The sequence below is a fragment of the Vipera berus genome, assembly GCF_964194415.1.
Source record: "Vipera berus genome assembly, chromosome: 7".
NCBI lineage: Eukaryota > Metazoa > Chordata > Lepidosauria > Squamata > Viperidae > Vipera > Vipera berus.
Genome location: NC_138209.1, coordinates 55689024 through 55710824, shown reverse-complemented (window position 1 = coordinate 55710824; position 21801 = coordinate 55689024). Strand labels below are relative to the sequence as shown.

The 21801-nt window shown below is 47.5% G+C and overlaps 1 protein-coding gene across 1 annotated transcript in view; it reads left to right on the top strand.

Moving 5' to 3' along the window:
- The window catches only part of CLRN2 (clarin 2), a gene marked incomplete at both ends in the record, with an annotated part of 36432 nt that extends 15170 nt beyond the window's left edge, over positions 1-21262 (top strand). Inside the window, one exon of the mRNA XM_081332631.1 lies at positions 20997-21262. Coding sequence (XP_081188757.1) covers positions 20997-21262 — 266 coding nt within the window. The remainder of the gene's footprint in view (positions 1-20996) is intronic.
- Between the last annotated feature and the right edge of the window lie 539 nt (positions 21263-21801).

Sequence of the window (21801 nt, the reverse complement as noted above, 5' to 3'; positions counted from 1 at the left end):
ACTTTTGATTCATCTAGCCCTTCCTTTCTAATGATGTGCTTGTTCTGTACCAGCCTGCTACCGGCCCTGCAGAGAAGGCAGGGACAACCCCTTTACAAACGGCAAGAGGCTGGAATACGCCTGCCAAATTTATTCACATAAAACAGAGCAAGACAAGACACCAACCATAAAACACGAGCTAAGAAGCAGGAACAATCCAAGCGGTTGCCTTCAGCAAACCAGCCCTCCCACACATTCCCCTTAAATACAGTTCAGGGCGTGGTCTCTCTGTGCCTCCTTCCGAGGTGCCCCATAGCCTTCCTCTGTTTACTCCTGACTGACTGCCTCCTGCGTCGGGCGTCCTTGAACAGGGCCAGCTGTGGGTCATCTTCATCCACGCTGTCAGGCTCACACAGCTGGGTCTGCATCGTGACCAGATGAGAGGGGCCTTGCTGGGGGCTCTCATCAAGCTGTCCAATCCCCTCAGCAAGCTCTTCAACACCCCCCTCCTCCTCCTCTGAGTCGTCTGACCCAACTGCCGAACCCACAGGCTGACCCTGAATCACAACAGTGCTCTGCATATAAGTTAAATAGGCAAGGCGACAGTATACATCCTTGCCGGAGTCCTTTCCCAATTTTGAACCAATCAGTGGTTCCGTGTCCAGTTCTCACTGTTGCTTCTTGGCCCGCATATAGGTTTCTCAAGAGACAAATAAGATGGTCTGGTATGCCCATCTCTTTAAGGACTTGCCACAGTTTGTTATGATCCACACAATCAAAGGCTTTAGCATAGTCAATGAAGCAGAAGTAGATGTTTTTCTCGAACTCTCTAGCTTTCTCCATGATCCAGCGTATGTTAGCAATTTGATCTCTAGTTCCTCTGCCTCTTCGAAATCCTGCCTGTACTTCTGGTAGTTCTCGATCCACATACTGCTGGAGTCTAGGTTGTAGAATTTTAAGCATAACTTTACTAGCATGAGAAATGAGTGCAATGGTGCGATAGTTTGAACATTCTTTGGCACTGCCTTTCTTTGGAATTGGAATGTAAACTGATCTTTTCCAATCCTGTGGCCACTGTTGAGTTTTCCAAATTTGCTGGCAAATTGAGTGTAGCACTTTTACTGCATCGTCTTTTAAGATTTTGAATAGCTCAGCTGGAATACTAACACCTCCACTAGCTTGTTGTTGCTCAGCTTTCCTAAGGCCCACTTCACTTCACATTCTAGGATGTCTGGCTCGAGGTCAGTGACCACCTCATTGTGATTATCAGGGACATTAAGCTCATTCTTGTATAGTTCTTCTCTGTAATTTTGCCACCACTTCTTTATCTCTTCTGCCTCTGTTAGGTCCCTGCCATTTTGGTCTTTTATCATGCCCATTTTTGCATGAAATGTTCCCTTCATCTCTCCAATTTTCTTGAAGAGATCTCTAGTCCTCCCTATTCTATTGTTTTCTTCTATTTCTTTGCACTGTTCATTTAGGAAGGCATTCTTATCTCTTCTAGCTATTCTTTGGAATTCTGCATTTAATTGGGCATATCTTTCTTTTTCTCCCTTGCCTTTTGCTTCCCTCCTTTCCTCAGCTATTTGCAAAGCTTCCTCAGACAGCCATTTTGCTTTCTTGCATTTCTTTTTCTTTGGGATGGTTTTGGTTGCTACCTGTTGTACAATGTTGCGAACCTCTGTCCATAGTTCTTCAGGCATTCTGTCTATCAGATCTAATTCCTTAAATATATTTGTCACCTCTACTGTATATTGAACAGGGATATGATTTAATTCATACCTGACTGGCCTAGCGCTTTCCCCTACTTTCTTTAATTTAAGCCTAAACTTTGCAACAAGAAGCTCATGGTCTGAGCCACAGTCAGCTCCTGGTCTTGTTTTTACTGACTGTATAGAGCTTCTCCATCTTTGGCTGCAGAGCATATAGTCAATCTGATTTCTGTGTTGACCGTCTGGTGATGTCCATGTGTAAAGCCGTCTCTTGGGTTGTTGGAAAAGAGTGTTTGCTATGACCATCGTATTCTCTTGACAAAATTCTATCAGCCTGTGCCCTGCTTCATTTTGTACTCCAAGGCCAAACCTGCCTGTTATTCCAGTTATCTTTTGGCTTCCTACTTTAGCATTCCAATCCCCCATGACAATAAGGACATCATTTTGGGGTGTTAGTTCTATAAGGTGCTGTAGGGCTTCATAGAACCGGTCAATTTCATCCTCTTCAGCACCAGTGGTTGGGGCATAGACTTGGACTACTGTGATATTGAATGGTTTGCCTTGGATTCGAACTGAGATCATTCTGTCATTTTGAGGATTGTATCCCAGTATTGCTTTTCCTACTTTTTTATTGACTATGAAGGCTACTCCATTTCTTCTGAGGGATTCTTGCCCGCAGTAGTATACCTGATGGTCATCTGAATTAAATTCACCCATTCCTGTCCATTTTAGTTCGCTGATACCTAAGATGTCGATGTTTAGTCTTGTCATCTCTTGTTTGACCATGTCCAGCTTTCCTTGATTCATGGATCTTACATTCCAGGTTCCTATGGAGAAAAAATCTTTACAGCATCGGACTTTCCTTTCACCACCAGACATATCCACAGCTGAGCATTCTTTCGGCTTTGGCCCAGTCACTTCATTCTTTCTGGTGCTACTAGTACTAGCCCTCTGCTCTTCCCCAGTAGCATATTGGACGCCTTCCGACCTGAGGGGCTCATCTTCCAGCGTCATATCGTTTTGCCTTTTGGTACTGTCCATAGGGTTTTCATGGCAAAGACACTGGAGTAGTTTGCCATTTCCTTCTCCAGTGGATCACATTTTGTCAGAACTCTTTGCTATGACCTTTCCGTCTTGGGTGGCCCGGGCACGGCATAGCTCATAGCTTCATTGAATTACACAAGCCCCTTCGCCACGACAAGGCAGTAATCCATGAAGGGTAAAATAGGAACTCCTGAAAAATAATCACAAAGTATTTGATGTGGTGACATTGGATCCTCAGTAAAATCTACATGATGCAATTCATAAGATAACATGACTTTCTAGAGTGTAATTTGAGGTGGCAAGCTGCAAACTTCAACAGTTATAACACATTAAAATATTTCCTGTTAATAAGTGATAAATGGAAAAGAATTTGATTACATTTGCCCTTTGAAATAACAGGGTCTGTTAGGAGGTACGTAAAAAGATAAAGACTCTCTTCAGTCATGCTGAACTGCTGATGGTTTCATGGTTATCTCTATTTCTGTTGTTTTCTTGACCACAGCATAATCTTTCAAAAAAACTAAAGCTAAAATATTTTTTCAAAGCTTTTTAAATTTTCCAAACATTTTTCAATTATATATTTTAATTTTCAATGCAACCTACAACATGGGAAGTCCTAATCAGGCCCAGCTCCGTGCAGCTTTGGGAGGACCAGCCAAGCTTAGCATAATGCTTTACTGTAATCAAGAAGCCCAGTTCCATTCAAGTGTTTTAAAGTGATATAAAAGTGATATAGAACTGGTTTATTTTTTTCAGCTGAGATTTCTGTATAGTTGAATGAGCTTATATTTGCTTTCATTTAGGTAAGGGCGGAATAGGCAAGCAAAAGCATAACATATCACTGGTCCTCACACTTATGACCATCACAGTATCCCCACAGTCATGTGATCAAATTTCAAGCACTTGCAACTGGCATGTATTTATGATGGTTGCAGTGTCTCAGGATCACATGATTGCCATTAGTGACCTTCTCAGGGGACTGACAAATAAAGTCAATTCATGTTAAGCATGGATTTCCTTAACAACCATAGTGAATTCCTTAACAACCATGGCAAAAAGGTCATAACTTATTTAATGACTTATTTAATGAATGCATTGCTTAGCAATTGAAGTTTTGATCCCAAGTGTACATACATTGTACATCAAGGACTATCTGTAAGGAAAATAAAAGCAACTTACAGCTGAATATCTGCATCTAAGGTGCAACTGGCTAGTTTGTGCCTCTCCAGTGAGTAAAATCCGTGAGTTTCATGTCTTTTTGGAAGGAAGCCAATGCACCACTGGAGAAATTTGCCAGGCTTTTTTGGGCATTGAAAGCAAAATGAGCCTCTGGTCCCAGAGACATTTATATAGAATATAGAATTCTCTATTATTTATTATTTAGGCTCAAAGCTTGGGGAACTAGAAGCAATAGTAAACGAGGGTAGGTATGACATAGTTGTCATTACAGAAACCTGGTGGGATGAAACCCATGGCTGGAATGTACTGATGGATGGATACAAATTGTTCAAAAGAAACAGATCTACAAAAAGAGAAGGTGGAGTTGCACTATATACAGGTGAAACTTGAAAAATTAGAATATCGTGCAAAAGTTCATTTATTCCAGTAATGCAACTTAAAAGGGGAAACTAATATATGAAATAGATTCATTACATGCAAAGCAAGATAGTTCAAGCCGTGATTTGTCATAATTGTGATGATTATGGCGTACAGCTCATGAAACCCCCAAATCCACAATCTCAGAAAATTAGAATATTACATGCAATCAATAAAACAAGGAGTGTACATAGAACAATATCGGACCTCTGAAAAGTGTAAGCATGCATATGTACTCAGTACTTGGTTTGGGCCCCTTTTGCAGCAATTACTGCCTCAATGCGGCGTGGCATGGAAGCTATCAGTCTGTGGCACTGCTGAGGTGTTATGGAAGACCAGGATGCTTCAATAGCGGCCTTCAGCTCTTCTGCATTGTTCGGTCTCATGTCTCTCATCTTTCTCTTGGCAATGCGAGTCAGGTCAGGCGAGTTTGCTGGCCAATCAAGCACAGTAATCCCACAGTCATTGAACCAGGTTTTGGTGCTTTTGGCAGTGTGGGCAGGTGCCACGTCCTGCTGGAAAATGAAGTCAGCATCCCCATAAAGCTCGTCTGTGGAAGGAAGCATGAGGTGCTCCAAAATCTCCTGGTAGACAGCTGCATTGACCCTGGACTTAATGAAGCACAGTGGACCAACACCAGCAGATGACATGGCTCCCCAAATCAACACAGACTGTGGAAACTTCACACTGGACTTCAAGCATCTTGCAGTGTGTGCCTCTCCATTCTTCCTCCAGACTCTGGGTCCTTGGTTTCCAAATGAGATGCAAAAGTTGCTCTCATCAGAAAAGAGGGCTTTGGACCACTGAGCAACAGACCAGGTCTGTTTTTCTTTAGCCCAGGTAAGACGCTTCTGACGTTGTTTGTTGTTCAGGAGCAGCTTGACAAGAGGAATATGACATTTGAAGCCCATGGCCAGGATCCATCTGTGTGTGGTGGCTCTTGATGCACTGACTCCAGCCTTAGTCCACTCCTTGTGAAAGTCCCCAACACTTTTGAATGGCCTTTTCCTGACAATCCTCTCCAGGCTGTGGTCATCCCTGCTGCTTGTGCACCTTTTTCTTCCACACTTTTCCCTTCCACATAACTTTCTATTAATGTGCTTTGATACAGCACTTTGGGAACATCCAACTTTTTTTGCAATTACCTTTTGAGGCTTTCCCTCCTTATGGAGGGTGTCAATGATGGTTTTCTGCACAACTGTCAGGTCAGCAGTCTTCCCCATGATTGTTCAGTCCCTACTGAACCAGACTGAGAGACCATTGAAAGGCTCAGGAACCCTTTGCAAGTGTTATGGCTTAATTAGCTGATTAGAGTGGGACACTTTGAGCCTAGAATATTGCACCTTTTCACAATATTCTAATTTTCTGAGATTGTGGATTTAGGGGTTTCATGAGCTGTATGCCATAATCATCACAATTATGACAAATCACGGCTTGAACTATCTTGCTTTGCATGTAATGAGTCTATCTCATATATTAGTTTCCCCTTTTAAGTTGCATTACTGAAATAAATGAACTTTTGCACGATATTCTAATTTTTCAACCTATTGTCTTAAAAGAAAAACACAATAGCAAAGCTTTCAATAATACAAACAACTTTTTATTGAAAGGTAAAAGTTTGCATTTGGCAAGCTTTTGAACAATTAATGTGATTTTTGCTGTTCTATGCATGCTGATCATTTGTCTAACCTTGGCTGATACATGGTAAGTTTGAGAGTAACACATGCAGCACTCAGGTCATCTGTTACTCTGTTTATGGTGTCAGATTTGATATAATTCAAGGCTGAAAACAGCTGCTCACAAGCATACAGTAAGATGATCCAAACAAAGTAAGGAAAGCAATTCCAAGTGCTTTCATTGACTTAAAATTATTTGGCAGAGAATTCCACACTTTAAGGATTTCATTTTGAAATCTAACTGTGCTGTCCGTTGTCATCCTTGTTTTCACAGGATTGCTCTCAATAAGAGCAAGGCAGACTTTGGTTCCGTTTTTGCCATGAAGGGGCTTGGGAAATGTCTTTTTCCTGGTGAAAATAAGCCTCCGAGCCCTGATGCTGGCAAAGTGAGGCAGCGGAAGCCAGAGCAGACCCTTCCCTGTCTCCCCTCGCTTCCCCAAAGCCTCCCTTCACTAACCTCCTTTCCAGCTGTGTTCTCCGCCACCACGTGCAGGGCAACAAAAGAAGCTTGTGGGACTAACCAGTTTAAAAAAAGTTCAACTAGGCCTTCCAACTTTGAGAGATTTTTTTTTTTTTTGGCAAGAAGTTGGAAGGTCAGATTGATCTTTTTTTTTTTAGTCTGACAAACTTCTTTTGTTTCCCTGCACATGGAAAGGAGGTTAGTGAAGGAAAGTGGTTGCCCTGGGATCGGGGTTAAGATTTGGCATTGTGGATTTCCTGGGTTGTGGTAGAGGTTAGGGTTTGGCATTGTGGATTGTGGAGTGTTTGTGCTCTGGTGGGGCTATTCAAAACGCCCGGATTCCCTGTATTTTGAAGCACCCTGTGTGACTGCACGGAAAGGAGCACTCCGTTTCTCAAGTGCCCCATTCCAGGCATATGGAGCTTGCAGTCTCTGCCAGATCTCTGTTGGGATAAAGACTTTTAGTTCCTATACACCACTTCCAAATGCAGCCAGTCCCTGCATTTTGAAGTGCTCCATAGGTGCGGAAACATTTTTTTATCGCAATGGAGATCTAGCAGAAGGCCTTGTTTCTCAAGCCTCCCCATTCCAGGCATATGGAGCTTGCAATCTCTGCCAGATCTGGCCTTCTCCATTGGGATAAAAAATGTTTCAGCACCTACAGAGCGCTTCCAAATGCAGGGACTGGCTGTGTTTGGAAGCATTCTATAGGACCTAAAAGACTTTATCCCAATGGATATCTGGCAGAGACTGCAAGCTCTTTGGCTAAGTTTTCACAGGAAAAAGCCATTTCTCAAGCCCCTTCCTAGCGAAAACAAGCCTCCGGAGTGAGCATGCCTTGCTCTTCTGAGCAATCGTGTGAAAACAAGCCTCTGGAGCGAGTGTGCTCACTCCAGAGGCTTGTTTTGGCTAAGAAGGGGCTTGAGAAATGGCTTTTTCCTGAGAAAACCTAGCCAAAGAGCAAGGCATACTTGCTCCAGAGGCTTGTTTTGGCTAAGAAGGGGTTTGAGAAATGGCTTTTTCCTGAGAAAACGTAGCCAAAGAGCAAGGCATGTGTGCCCACAGAGAGGGCTCTGGGTGCTCCCTCTCGCACGCATGCCATAGCTTTGCCACCACTGGACTAGACAGTCACTTATCTGAAATGGTATAGGTTCTCCTGCTAGAAGACCTCCAAGGTTCCTTCCAGCTTTCTATTTCTATTATTTCTTGGCCAAGTGAGATTGGACACACAAGGAATTTGTCTCCTATGCATAAGCTCTCAGTGTCCATACAAGCAACAAGTGATAAATCATGATCAGAATCATAAAATACCATCATCATAAATCATGAGATACAGCACTCAGTGATAACCATAGAATACTAAATAAGCAATCAATATAAATCAAACTAGAATACTGTATTATATATGTAAACAGTTAAGTTAACAGTTAAGTTAGATGTGATTAAACCGTATACATGAGGAAAAGCAAATCTGACAGAAGAACACGCGGGAACTTTGACAGCTGTCAAAGTTCCCCCGCACAGCGCAGGCGCAGCCACTGACAGCTCGCGGCTGTCAAACACCGGACCATGCGGAAGCCTGAGCTGTCAAAGAGAGACGACGCGGATTGGTCCGGATTGACGCGGCGCCAAAACGAACACTCCTGATTGGCCCTCGCTGACAGCTGCCGGCTATAAAAGCCGGCAATGTTATTCTATGTTGTCTTGCTCTAAATAACCCCGTTTAGTAATTAGCCTGTCGTCCCGAGTGGTCCTTCGGCTACTTCACTGGCGACGAAGGTGGGATCGCTCCGAAGCTGAAGTCACAGCCAAGGAAGAGAGTTCCTGAGCTGAAGTCACGGCCGAGGAAGAGAGTTCCCGGCAAGAGCTGTCACTGGAAGTTTTAACTTCCATAGGAGCGACCCAGGACCGGACGACATGGCAAACTTCGGGCGTGTGAGGGAATTCGATACCCGCCATCCCGAGAGATGGCAATCACACCTAGGTCAGGTCGAGGGATTCCTCCTCGTCAGTAAAATCACTGACGACAGAGCAAAGGCCGCCGCGCTACTATACATCAGCGGACCTCCAGTGTATGACGCTGCCGTGGGCCTGTTCAGCCCGGTGCCCATCACCGAGGTCTCCTACGCGGACCTGGTGGACCAGCTGAACAAGTACTATATGCCGGCTCGCTCAGAACTGTACTGGCGGGTCCAATTCGCCCAGAAGAAACAGCGGCCAGACGAGCCCGCCAACGAGTTCATCGCTGGGGTCAGACACGCCGCGCGGAACTGCTGCTTCCCCGACCTGGAGGACCGCATCCGAGACCAGGTGGTGATCGGGTTGAGGGACGAGAGGCTGCAGAAGAAGCTGACATCCAAACCCGACATGAGCCTGGCAGAGCTGACCAGAGAAATAATGGCCTACGAGCACAGCCACAAGAAGAAGCCGACTACCACGACCCCAGAGAGCCCAGCGACCGTCTTCCAAGAAAGCGCCACCCTCAGCGACAGCGAAGAGTCGGTGGATTTCACCGACGGAGAAGCCCTGCAACACAGAATGGAACGCAGGCAACCAAGGAGAGGCGACACTTCGGATCGCCGAAGGTCCAGGAACCCCCCTCCGCCACCGCCGCGTTACGAGCAACGGGCCGCCTGTGCCAGCTGCGGGGGCAACCATGCCCGAGGAAGCTGCCGGTTTAGGAACGCTAAGTGCCACAATTGCGGGAAGACCGGCCACATCAAACCGGTGTGCCGCAGCAAGGGCCGTGACAACATCAATGATTTGGAGGCAAACTCCCTAGGTAGGCCAGCTACCCAGGCCAGCAGAGAAAAACCGCCAGGGCCCCTGGTAGAAACAATTGACAGGGTAAACAGCTTAAGCTCAAAGGTTAAGATCAGGGTAAGAATTCAGGGGGTGCCCTGCCTCATGGAAGTGGATTCAGGGTCAGCAGTCTCCTTAATTTCGCTAAAAACTTATCAGGAGATCTGTCAACAGGGAAAGGAAAAAATTCCTCTGAGACAAACCCAGGTCCACCTAGCAGACTTCCAGAAAACCCCCATTCCTCTGGAAGGGAGGGCTAAGGTTACCGTGCAGTACAAAGAATTCAAGGGTCCCTTAGAAGTCCTAGTTACGCCAGGGAACCGCACCAACTTGATAGGGTTAAACTGGTTCGGGCCGCTAGGAATCGCCATAACGGGGGTAAATACAATTCAATCACCCAGCCTAGAAGCCGTTTGCAACAAGTATGCAGACGTCTTCGATGGCACGTTAGGGAAATACACCGGTCCCCCCATCTCCTTACAGTTAAACCCAGCAATCCAACCAATTAAGATAAGAGCTAGGAGAGTACCCTTTGCCCTTAAAGAAAAAATTGAAAACGAACTCGATCGCCTCATAGGGCTTGGAGTGCTCGAACCTACGGAAGGGGGAAGCTGGGAGACCCCTATAGTCACCCCTATTAAACCTAACGGGGAAGTGAGATTATGTGCGGACTATAAAGCGACCCTCAACCTAGCCCTCAGTCCCCACGCTTACCCGGTGCCAGCAGTAAGGGACGTATTTGCTTCTATCCGCTCTGGCGCCATTTTTGCCAAACTTGATCTCACGCAGGCGTATTTGCAACTGCCTGTCACTAATGACACGGCGGAAGCCCAGACAATTGTCACCCACCGCGGTGCCTTTAAAGTGAAAAGGCTCCAATTCGGCATATCGGCTGCCCCGGGTATTTTTCAGGGTATCATGGAGAAAACCCTGAAAGGAATACCCGGGGTCTGCCCCTATTTCGACGATGTTCTCATCGCCGGTGAAAACGAAGCAAACTTAGCTGACAGGCTGTCAGCTGTGCTAAGCCGACTCAGAGAAGCCGGCCTCAAACTGAAACGGGAAAAGTGCTCTATTGGAGTCACATCCACAGAATTCCTAGGGTACAAAATAGACGGCCAAGGCATCCACCCCACCACAGAAAAACTAAGGGCTATTCAAACAGCACCAAGCCCAAAGAATAAACAAGAGCTCCAAGCTTTTTTAGGATTATTAAACTTTTACCATGCCTTCCTTCCCCATAAAGCCACTATCGCTGAGCCTCTGCATAGGCTCCTGGACAAGGGAACTGTTTGGTCCTGGACCAAAATACATGAGAATAGTTTCCAATCATTAAAAAAGATTATTTGCCACAGCTCAACGATCACCCTTTTCAGAGAAGACACCCCAATATGCATCGCTTGCGATGCATCTCCCTATGGAATCGGGGCAGTGTTAAGTCATTTATTCAAGGATGGTACACAAAGACCCATAGCCTTTTATTCACGCACTCTGTCTAAAGCAGAAAGGAATTACGCACAAATAGACAGAGAAGCCCTAGCAATAGTCGCTGGGGTTAAAAAATTTCACGACTACCTTTATGGGAGGCCCTTTACTATATTTACAGATCACAAACCCCTTCTGGGCATATTCACGTGGAATAAAACTACACCACAGATTCTCTCTCCAAGAATACTACGGTGGTCCACATTCCTATCAGCCTATTCCTATCAGTTAATACATAAACCAGGGAAAGAATTAGGACACGCAGACTGCCTCAGCAGACTGCCCATTCAAAGCAAGGACTCAGATCCAGCCCCAGCTGGACTGATTCTAGCAATCTCTCAGCTTCCAGAGTGTCCCCTGTCCGCAAACATTATAGCCAACAATTCAGCTAAAGACAAAATACTTAGCAGAATCCTCAAATGGGCCACAACAGGGTGGCCAGCACAAAACCCACACCCCCAATTCCAGCCTTATTTTAGCAGAAAAAATGAAATATCCACTCATAATGGATGCCTGCTGTGGGGAAATCGGGTCATAATACCAGAGAAAAACATAAACCAAACATTACACATATTACATGAAGGACATCCAGGCATTGTCAAGATGAAAGCTATGGCTAGAAGTTATGTCTGGTGGCCAGGCATAGATAAAGAGATAGAAAGATATGTGGGAGGGTGCTATACTTGTCAAGCGACCCGGAACGAGCCACCCCAAGCACCAATTCACAAATGGGAGACTACGAGGAACCCATGGTCACGAATTCATTTAGATTTCGCAGGACCTATCCAGGGGCAAAGTTTCCTAATTGTAGTGGACAGCTATTCCAAATGGCTAGAAGTCACCCCCCTTAAGAAAACAACGTCAGGAGCCACTTTACAAGCCCTAAGAAAAATATTCGCCACACACGGCCTCCCAGACACCATAGTTTCAGACAATGGCCCTCAATTCACTTCTCGTGAATTTCAGATATTCGCTATGAAGAATTGTATTAGGCTGGTCACGTCTGCGCCCTTCCACCCATCAAGTAACGGGATGGCTGAAATTATGGTACGCTCCACAAAAGAAGCTTTAAAAAAGTTCGTCAAGGGGAACTGGCAAAGGCGAATCAGCCAATTCCTAATGTCACAACACGCAACTCCATGCACAACAACTGGCAAATCACCAGCAGAACTAAGATGGGGGAGGAGGCTGATAACACGGCTTGACAGACTGCATCCTGACACATATCCAGAAGAAAACGAACAAACCCCCCCCATCCGCACATTCAAACCAGGGCAAATGATATGGGCACGATCTTACTCCGATAAAAACAAATGGGTCCAAGGGACAGTGCTACAACAAACAGGACCCATTTCTTACCTAATTTCCACACAGACTCAGGGCAACCTACGCCGCCATATTGACCAACTCAGACCCAGACAACCGCCGCACACACCAGACCCCCAAACGTCGGAACTCAACCTGCAGCCCCTTCCAGAAATACTACCAAACCAAGAGGAAGAGGAGCAAAGAGACGCACCACCGGCAGACCCAGACATCGCCCCACTTCCACGTCGTTCCACCAGAAACCGAAGGGCCCCCACCTACCTAAAGGACTACCAGTGGGCAGGTTCCAACGACAGAGGGGGAGAGAACGCTCCAGGGGAGGGGTAAGGGGTGTATTATATATGTAAACAGTTAAGTTAACAGTTAAGTTAGATGTGATTAAACCGTATACATGAGGAAAAGCAAATCTGACAGAAGAACACGCGGGAACTTTGACAGCTGCCAAAGTTCCCCCGCACAGCGCAGGCGCAGCCACTGACAGCTCGCGGCTGTCAAACACCGGACCATGCGGAAGCCTGAGCTGTCAAAGAGAGACGACGCGGATTGGTCCGGATTGACGTGGCGCCAAAACGAACACTCCTGATTGGCCCTCGCTGACAGCTGCCGGCTATAAAAGCCGGCAATGTTATTCTATGTTGTCTTGCTCTAAATAAACCCGTTTAGTAATTAGCCTGTCGTCCCGAGTGGTCCTTCGGCTACTTCAAATACTAAATAAATGCTCAGTATAAATCATAAGATACAAGGAACAAAGTTATAGTCTAAGAAGATAAGGAAATAGGTAACAAGAAAGATGAGATGGATAATAGTAATACAGCCCTACTAGGTAGTTTGACAGTGTTGTGGCAATTAGTTATTTATGTTCTAATCCAGCCTTCGCGAATGCTACTTAATAGCTTACTTGTGATGAAAAACCCCTTTTCAGTTAACAAGGCATGAGCAAGGCAGGAACTTGTAGAAAAAACCCCTTTTTATTTTAACAATGTAACCTATTGGCCTTAATTGCTGCAATCAGTTGCACAATGTAGTGACCTTAATTGCTGTACTTAAGTGAATGATTGCTTAACAGTTTTTGTTGCTGCAACCCAGACTGCCTGTCTCCAAGCTGTTAACTATGTTTTGGGCGGGAATTGTTACTTTAAATCTATTAGTTGCCGCCTAGAGGTGAACCGTATATATAGCTATTCAGCAGCCATTAGGGCTGCTTCTGTTGTCACTGTTGTCACTGTTTTCACCATGCTGCCTCATTCAATGCCTAACGAACCGAAAATATAACAGTGGTGAGGAAGGTGGGATGTGCTGCTTAACGAAGAGAGCCAGAATTCACTAGGGGGTGAGGCCAGCACCAGACCCTGGCAGGAACTACATTCCCCCCCCCTTGGTCTGCCAGCAAGCCATGCTGGAGACCACCCCGCCCTGAGGATCCGTCCTAGGGCTGCACAGAAGCCAGCAGCAGCACAAGGCATTGCGAGGACAAAAACAAGAAACAACTCACCATGGCCATGGTCGGCAAACTAGAAGAATTCGACGTGGCACATCCTGAGAGGTGGAGTTCTTACATCTCTTGCGTCGAGAATTTCCTTTGCACTAACCAGGTTAGCGAAGACGGCTTGAAGGCCACGACTCCCTGTGCGTGTGTGGGTCAGCCACGTTCGACATTGCCGAGAACCTAGTGGCCCCTACTTTGCTAGAGTCGGTTGCCTACATGGATCTCAAAAAGAAGCTGAAAGACCACTTCGAGCCGCGACTCTCCATCATTGCATGGAGACATGCATTTCAGCAGTGGGAGCAACAGCCGGAAGAGTCCGCCATCAATTTCATAGCCACCCTCCAACAGGCATCTCGACTATGTAACTTTGCTGACTTTGAGGAAAGACTGAGGGAATGGCTAGTCTGCAGCCTACACAACTGAGAGCTGCAGCAGAGGCTTTTCGCGAAGGAGACCCTCTCACTACAAGATGCCTTGATGGAGGTGATGGCCGATGAAGCTGGCGGAGGGGCCGTTAAAGCTTTGCGGCCCTTCAAGAACATGCACAGCCTAGAAATGGTCCACCATGAGGACACCGAACACATAGACGATTCTGACTTGGACCTCGAAGTCGACCAGCTGAGGAAGCAACCAGAGAGGGGGCCGTGGCCAGCTAACAAGGCAACTCCCTTTACCTTGATGCATGGGCTGTAGTGGTTGCCATAGATCAGGGGTGTCAAACTCAATTTCATTGAGGGCCACATCAGCATTGCCGTTGCCCTCAAGGGGCCGAGTGGGTATGCTAGGGTGGGCGTGGCCTACTGGGTGGGCGTGGCTAAAGTGCATATGGCCTACTGGGTGGGCATGGCCAGCTCTACGTCGTTCGCATCAAGGGTGCCTATGGGGGCATGGGCAGGAGTGGGAAAGATCTGAGGGTCTCTGGCAGGAGGAGGGTCTCTGGGCCAGGGCCAAGGCAGTGGGGGCCATTCCCTCACTGTTTCCAGGATGGCTTCGCTGGTCACATGAAACCACTTCGCGGGCCAGATCTGGCCCCCGGGCCTTGTGTTTGACATGTCTGTCATAGATGCTCAGAGTGCAGGTTCCAAGCAGCAACATGCTGGGTATGTGGCAAACCAGGCCACATTGCTGCCATCTGTAGAGGTCGCCAAAGAGACGGGCTGCCAGATGACGCATTAAGGAGAGGTACCAGGGCCCCGGGGCAACACAGAGTAGGGTTTTGCTCCAGCCAAAGGAGCGTATACAGGACTGGTGCCCATCACCCCCTTAAGCAGAAGCTTAGACTGCAGGTCAAGCTTCAGGGAGTTCCATGCAGCATGGAATTGGACACAGGGTCAGCCCTATCCATAATCTCCCAAGGGACCTTCCAGCACATTTGCAGCCACAGCGGCAGATGAGCCAAGCTCAGGCCATCGAACCTTTTGCTTACAGACTTCCAAAACTTCTGCATGGTGGTCAAGGGCGAAGCCTCGCTCCATGTACAGTTCAAGGGGTTTGAGGGTCCACTAGACATCATAGTAGTGGAAGGACATTGCACAAGCCTCATTGGCTTAGATTGGTTTGATGCCTTGGGCATCCAAGTGACTGGCATCCACAAAAGGCAAGCTGTGGATTTGTCAGCAGTTTGCTACGAGTTTGCTGATATGTTCAGCCCAAGTTTAGGAAAATACAAGGGGCTGCCTATTGCCCTTCACCTTGATTCTACAGTAACCCCAATACAGATCAAGCCTCGGAGAGTGCCTTTCGCCCTCAAGCCCATGGTAGACGCAGAGCTGGAGAAGCTCATGCAACAAGGGGTGTTACAACCAATTGATAGTCTGGTGTGGGAGACTCCCATAGTTATGCTACTTAAGGCCAATGGGGAGGTGCGTATATGCACGTACTATAGGTGCACGATTAATGGTGTACTTCAACAAGAGTACCCAGTGCCTGTGGTCAGCCACATTCTGGCATCCCTACAGGGAGGTCGCGTCTTCGCCAATTTAGATTTGGCACAAGATTACCAGCAGCTGCCCGTGGACGACACCACGGCAGACGCTCAGACAATTGTCACCCACAGGGGAGCTTTCAGGGTTAAGCGCCTCCAGTTCGAGGTCAGTGTTGCCCCCGGGCTTTTCCAGGGAGTGATGGAGCATACGCTCAAGGGAATCCCAGGGGTGTGTCCCTACTTCGATGATGTACTCATCGCTGGGGAGTCAGGGGAGATATTAGCAGAATGGCTTAAGGCCGTCTTTCAGTGTTTTTTTAAAAATCCCATTTATATCCCGCCCTTCTCCGAAGACTCAGGGCGGCTTACAATCTAAGCACAATCAATGTGCTTAGCAGGGGCTGAAATTAAAAAAGGAGAAGTGCAAGACTGGGGTAGACTCGACCAAGTTCCTTGGTTACCGCATAGATGCCACAGGCATTCACCCAGCGGATTCAAAGCTAAAGGCAATCCAGCAGGCTCCCAGCCCTAAGTCTAAGGGGGAGCTTCAGGCCTTCTTGGGACTCCTGAATTTTTATCAAGCCTTCCTCCCACACAAGGCCACAGTGGCAGAGCCGTTACACCAGCTCTTGGACAAGAAGGCCCAGTGGCAGTGGACGAGCATCCATGAGAAAGCTTCGTGGCAGTCAAATCACTGTTGTCTTCAAACTCAGTACTCACTCACTTTAGTGAAAAGCTGCCGGTCTGCATCACATGTGATGCATCGCCATACAGGGTAGGGGCAGTATTTGAGGCCTGATGGGAAACAGACTCACATATGCTTACTACTCTAGGACTCTGTCATCAGTGGAGCGCAATTATGCTCAAATTGACAGAGAGGCCTTGGCCATAGTGGCCAGCATAAAAAAGTTCCATGATTACTTGTATGGCCGCCATTTCATGGTCTTCACTGACCACAAGCCACTTCTAGGATTGTTCACCACGAACAAGCAGACACCTCAGATTCTGTCCCCATGAATGCTGAGGTGATCTATCTTCCTTTCAGCTTACAGCTATGAGCTGATTCACAAACTGGGCAAGGAAATGGGCCATGCAGATGGCCTTAGCAGGTTGCCCCTGCCTCACACTGGGGACGTGGTTGCTGAGACAGCCGCTGACAAAACACTTAGCCGTGTGTTAGACTGGGTGCACACAGGATGGCTGGACAATTGTCCAGGGCCAGAATTCCAGAGTTTTTTCATGAGGAGAGATGAGCTCTCAGCTCATAAGGGGTGCATTCCTTGGGGAAGTCAGGTCATAGTCCCGAGCTCGTTAATGCCCAGGGTACTAGAGTCGCAGCATGAGGGACATCCAGGAATAGTCCAGATGAAGGCACTCATGAGAAGCTACCTCTAGTGGCCTGGGCTAGATAAAGATATCGAGGCCCACATTCACAGCTGCTTCACATGCCAGGAATCGAGGCCAGAAATGCCTCAAGCCCCTGTCCACCAATGGGAAGCTACACACACACCATGATCAAGAATCCACATTGATTTTGCCAGGCCATTTCAGGGACAGTTGTTCTTTATTGTGGTAGATAGCCACTCCAAATGGTTAGAGGTCGCACCAGTCCCAATAATGACTACTGCCAGGACCATCCAGGAACTGCACAGGAATTTTGCAATGCACGGGTTACCAGACGTGCTGGTAACTGGGGCCCAGTTTACCACAGCAGAATTCCAGTCTTTCCTTGGGGCTAATCTAATGGCACGCCACTTTGGCTCCCTTTCACCTGGCCTTGAACGACCAAGGAATCCCTCAAAAGAATCATCACCAGCAACTGGCACCATAGGCTGGCAGATTACTTACTCTGCCAATGCACAACTCCCTGCACATCCACGGGCAGAAGCCCAGGTGAACTCAGATGGGGACGGCACTTAATTATGAAGCTGGACTAGGTGCACCCTGACCAAGTTGCCTCGGACACAGCACAGCCAAAACCACCTTAAAGTCTGCAACTTGGTGACCGGGTTAGGGCCCAGGGGCTTTGTGGGTGGTAGCTGTGGTTGCTAAGGTGTCGGGGCCACTTTCGTATGAAGTGGCCTTGGAAAATGGTCAAGTAATTCGATGGCACACTGACCAACTGCATCAAAGGCTAGCAAACCAGTCAATGGCTCAGGGCTCTCAAGAGGACCAACCACAAGGACAGTACGGCAGCGACCCGACGGCGAAGCCTGCACACTCCAACAGGACTCTAGCTGAGGAGACAGTGAATCAACCGTAAGTGAAATTCCTCCAGTCACACAACTGCACCCACTGAGCTGTACCGGCAAGCAGCTCCAGATTCCAGGATAATGGACTCTGTTCCCCAGATGGACTTTGGCTCGGGCCTACTGGGACAGGCCAGCCAAAGGGACTTGAGTTAACCTGAATGGCCATCCGCATGGTCTACCCAGCCTGGCAGGTGAGCACGTAGACCGGGCATCCTCAGTGACCCCTAGACGTGCAGAATGCTCACGACGACCGCCTAAATATTTGCAGGACTATGTCAAGCATTTGAGAGTATGAGCTATCTAGGGGGAAGGAGTGTAATTTATTGGCCTTAATTGCTGCAATCAGTTGCACAATGTAGTGACCTTAATTGCTGTACTTAAGTGAATGATTGCTTAACAGTTCTTGTTGCTGCAACCCAGACTGCCTGTTTCCAAGCTGTGAATTATGTTTTGGGCGGGAATTGTTACTTTAAATCTATTCATTGCTGCCTAGAGGCGAATCGTACATATAGCTATTCAGCAGTCATTAGGGCTGTTTCTGTTGTCACTAAATAAACCTGTTCCTGTTTTCACCACTCTGCCTCATTCAATACCTAATGAACCAAAAATATAACAAACAAGGCATTTATGAAATAAACTCCAGATAACCAGTCCTTAGATGTACAAACAGTAGCATTTTCTGCTCCCACTTGGCTGAGATAAGTACAAAGTATCTGAGTTCCCAGCAGTAAGGCTCAATTAGCAATTCAACCCAAACACACAAAGAAAGCCAACAAACCTGCAAAGAATTGGCAAAAATCCTGGCAAAAGAAATCAGACAGAGGAACAAGATACCATAGCATGAACTGTTGTCTGCAGCAACTGGTGACTCCCACACCTCTCCTCTTCTTAAGAGTCTCTTATTTTTCCTGGAGAGCCGCCCTACCACCCTCTGTTGTCCTGCATGCCTCTCCTCTCTGTGCATAGACACATATGGGACAGGCCCCATCTGTTCCTGCTCTTCACTCAATTCATATCAACACATTTGTCTCTCTCCCTGAGCGTGAGTAGATGGGCCTGGCTCTGTGTCTGGCTCTGAGTCTTCTTGCTCCTCAGAGCATTCTGCAAACTCTGATGTGAACCCAGGCACCTCTTCATCCGATTCATCTGATTCGGCTGCCAGATCCGCTGTTTTGCAGAGTGATGGCATGGGGAAGAACTGTCCTTGTGTCTAGTTGTTTTGGTGTGCAATGCCCTATAGCATGGGTGTCAAACTCAATTTCATTGAGGGCCGCATCAGCATTGTGGTTTCCCTTGGGGTGGTGGGTGGGAGTGGCCAGGGAGGGCATGGCCTACTGGGCAGGTGTGGCTGGAGTGGGTGTGGCCTACTGGGTGGGCAGGGCCAGATCTACATTGTTCACGTCAAGAGTGCCTGTGGGGGCCTGGGCAGGAGTGGGATGGTGAAAGGGCAGCAGGGCAGGACTAAAGCAGGACTTCCCTCAGTCCCTCCCTCCCCTCCCTCCCTCCCTCCCTTCCTTCCTTCCTTCCTTCCTTCCTTCCTTCCTTCCTTCCTAAGAACAGAGTAGCGGGAAAATATTTGAGATGAGGGAGGGAGAAAAACAGGCAAGAAACTCAACTGGGGAGGTGTCACCCTTTGTGAGGAATGAAGAAATGCACCATCACCTGGAAGTGGCCAGCACATAGCCCTCACCTACTTTACATATCTGGCTTGGTGGGCTCTGGGGGAGGGGATGCCATGAGCAGTGGGAGAGTCGACATTACCTGCACAATGCCGCCCAGCCCCCAGCCTGCCTGGTTTCGGCAGGCAACGAGGCACTCTCCTCACAGTGCTTAGAGGCCGAGCCAGGCAGCATGAATCCAAAAAGAAGTGCAATGCCACCCAGCCACCAGCCTGCACAATTTTGGCAGGCAACAGGGCGCTCTCCTCACAGCACCAAGAGGCTGAGCCAGGCGGTGAGAATCGGAAAAGAAGCGCAATGCCACACAGCCCCCAGCCTGTCCAGTTTTGGTAGGCAGTGGGGTGCTCTGCTCACAGCGCTGAGAGGCTGAGCCGAGCGGTGCTAATCTGAAGACAAGCCCAGCCCCCAGTCTGCCCGATTTCGGCAGGCAGCAGGGCGCTTTCCTCACAGCTCCAAGAGGCTGAGCCAGGTGGTGAGAATCCAAAAAGAAGCGTGATGCCACACAGCCTCCAGCCTGTCCGGTTTTGGCAGGCAGTGGGGTGCTCTCCTCACAGTGACGAGAGGCTGAGCTGGGCAGTGTGAAGCTCACCAGCTTTGTACCTTGATACCTGCTGAAATTGGGCAGGCTGGGGGCTAGGCAGCATTGCACTTCTCATCAGATTCATGCCACCCAGCTTAGCTCTCGGTGCTGTGAGGAGCGCCCCGCTGCCTGCTGAAATTGGGCAGGCTGGTGGCTGGATGGCGTCGCACTTCTTTTTGGATTCAAACTGCCTGGCTCAGCCTCTCGGCACTGTGAGGAGAGTGCACCACTGCCTGATGAAACTCCTCCCCCAGAGCCCATGAAGCCAGATATGTGAAGTAGGTGAGGGCTGTGTGCTGGCCACTTCCAGGCAATGGTGCATTTCTTCATTCCTTACAAAGGGTGACACCTCCCCAGCACGCACCCAGGGGCCAGTCCCTTGCAGTTTCCAGATGGCCTTGTGAAGCTAAGACTGAATGCGTTTTAGCATAGATGGGCACCACAAAATTGTACATTGTCTCCTGGCTGGCCTGGGCCGGGGCCAAGGCAGCGGGGACCATTCCCTCACTGTTTCCAGGATGGCTTCGCGGGCCACATGAAACCACTTCGTGGGCAAGATCCGGCCCGCGAGCCTTGTGTTTGACATCTCGGCCCTATAGCGTCATCCCGAGGGAAGAAGTTGAAACAGTTTATGTCCAGGATGTGAGGTCTATAGAAATTTTCACAGCCCCGTTTCTGGCTCATGCAGTATACAGGTCCTCAATGCAGTATACTTTATGACCGTTGAACCCCCTTGGTTCAAAAGGGACAGTTTAATTTCTCCAAAACCCAAAGGAAAAATGAAAAACACAACTCTGCTTATAGGATGAGGTATGCTCCTTTATTTTGAATCAGCATCCTGCTTTCTGTGGTTTTGGCATCTCTTAAAGAGTTAGGTGCAATCTTTGACTACTCAACAACTCAAACAAGAACAACTCCAGGATCAGCTTAGAAATGAGAGTCATCTGCTCTGTAGGGCATGTGCACAAATGACTATTTTTTACATTTATTTCTAGGAGGATGTACCATGCTGGCTGTGACTGCTTTTGTATCAGCTGTCAAACTGCATCGGCTTACAGAAAAAATTGCCAATTTTCGGGAAAATGGCTTCCAGTTTCTCATCCTAGAAGAAGAGTATATGCCTTCTTTCTGGCTTTGTGTAGCAAGTGCAACAATCCATGGGCTGAATCTGGTCATTGTTGCCCTCAGCGCAATTCACTTCCCAACTCTGAAAACAAAGACAGAAGAAGGAAATGTTACAGCAGAAGATATCATGTACTAAGTCCTTTGTTTCCCATTTGCCCTCTTCTGAACTTCCATGATCCTTTGATCATATGCATACTTTAAAGCCACTGATATCAAGCAGGATTTCTGGATCTAAAACAGGAAAATTAGTATCACAAACAGGTTGATTTCAGCAAATGCTGAGGTACGGTGACTGCTGTGTCTTTAAGCTGAAAGAGGATTGTCTCTCCCTCATAGTGTTCAAAAATTTAGGAGTCCTCCACCTTCTCCTGCTGGTTATAACTGTCATTCATAGCTCTTCCAATCACCAAAAGAGAAGTTTATTACCTCTGCCCCAACATTGTGCATTGCTTTGCTTCATGAAAACTAATTCAGTTTATCATTAGCCTTTGTTCAGAAGCTAAAGAGATCTGTATCTGCATCTTTGTCTGTATCACTGTTTCTTTAAAGATGAGGAACTAAAGGAGAACTTTTCCTTCTGCCACATGATTATTTTTCAAGTGTGTTAATTCATACTCAGATATGTTACTCTTTGCAAGATACTATAATCCTTTGCTAAAGATTTAAAGGAAATTC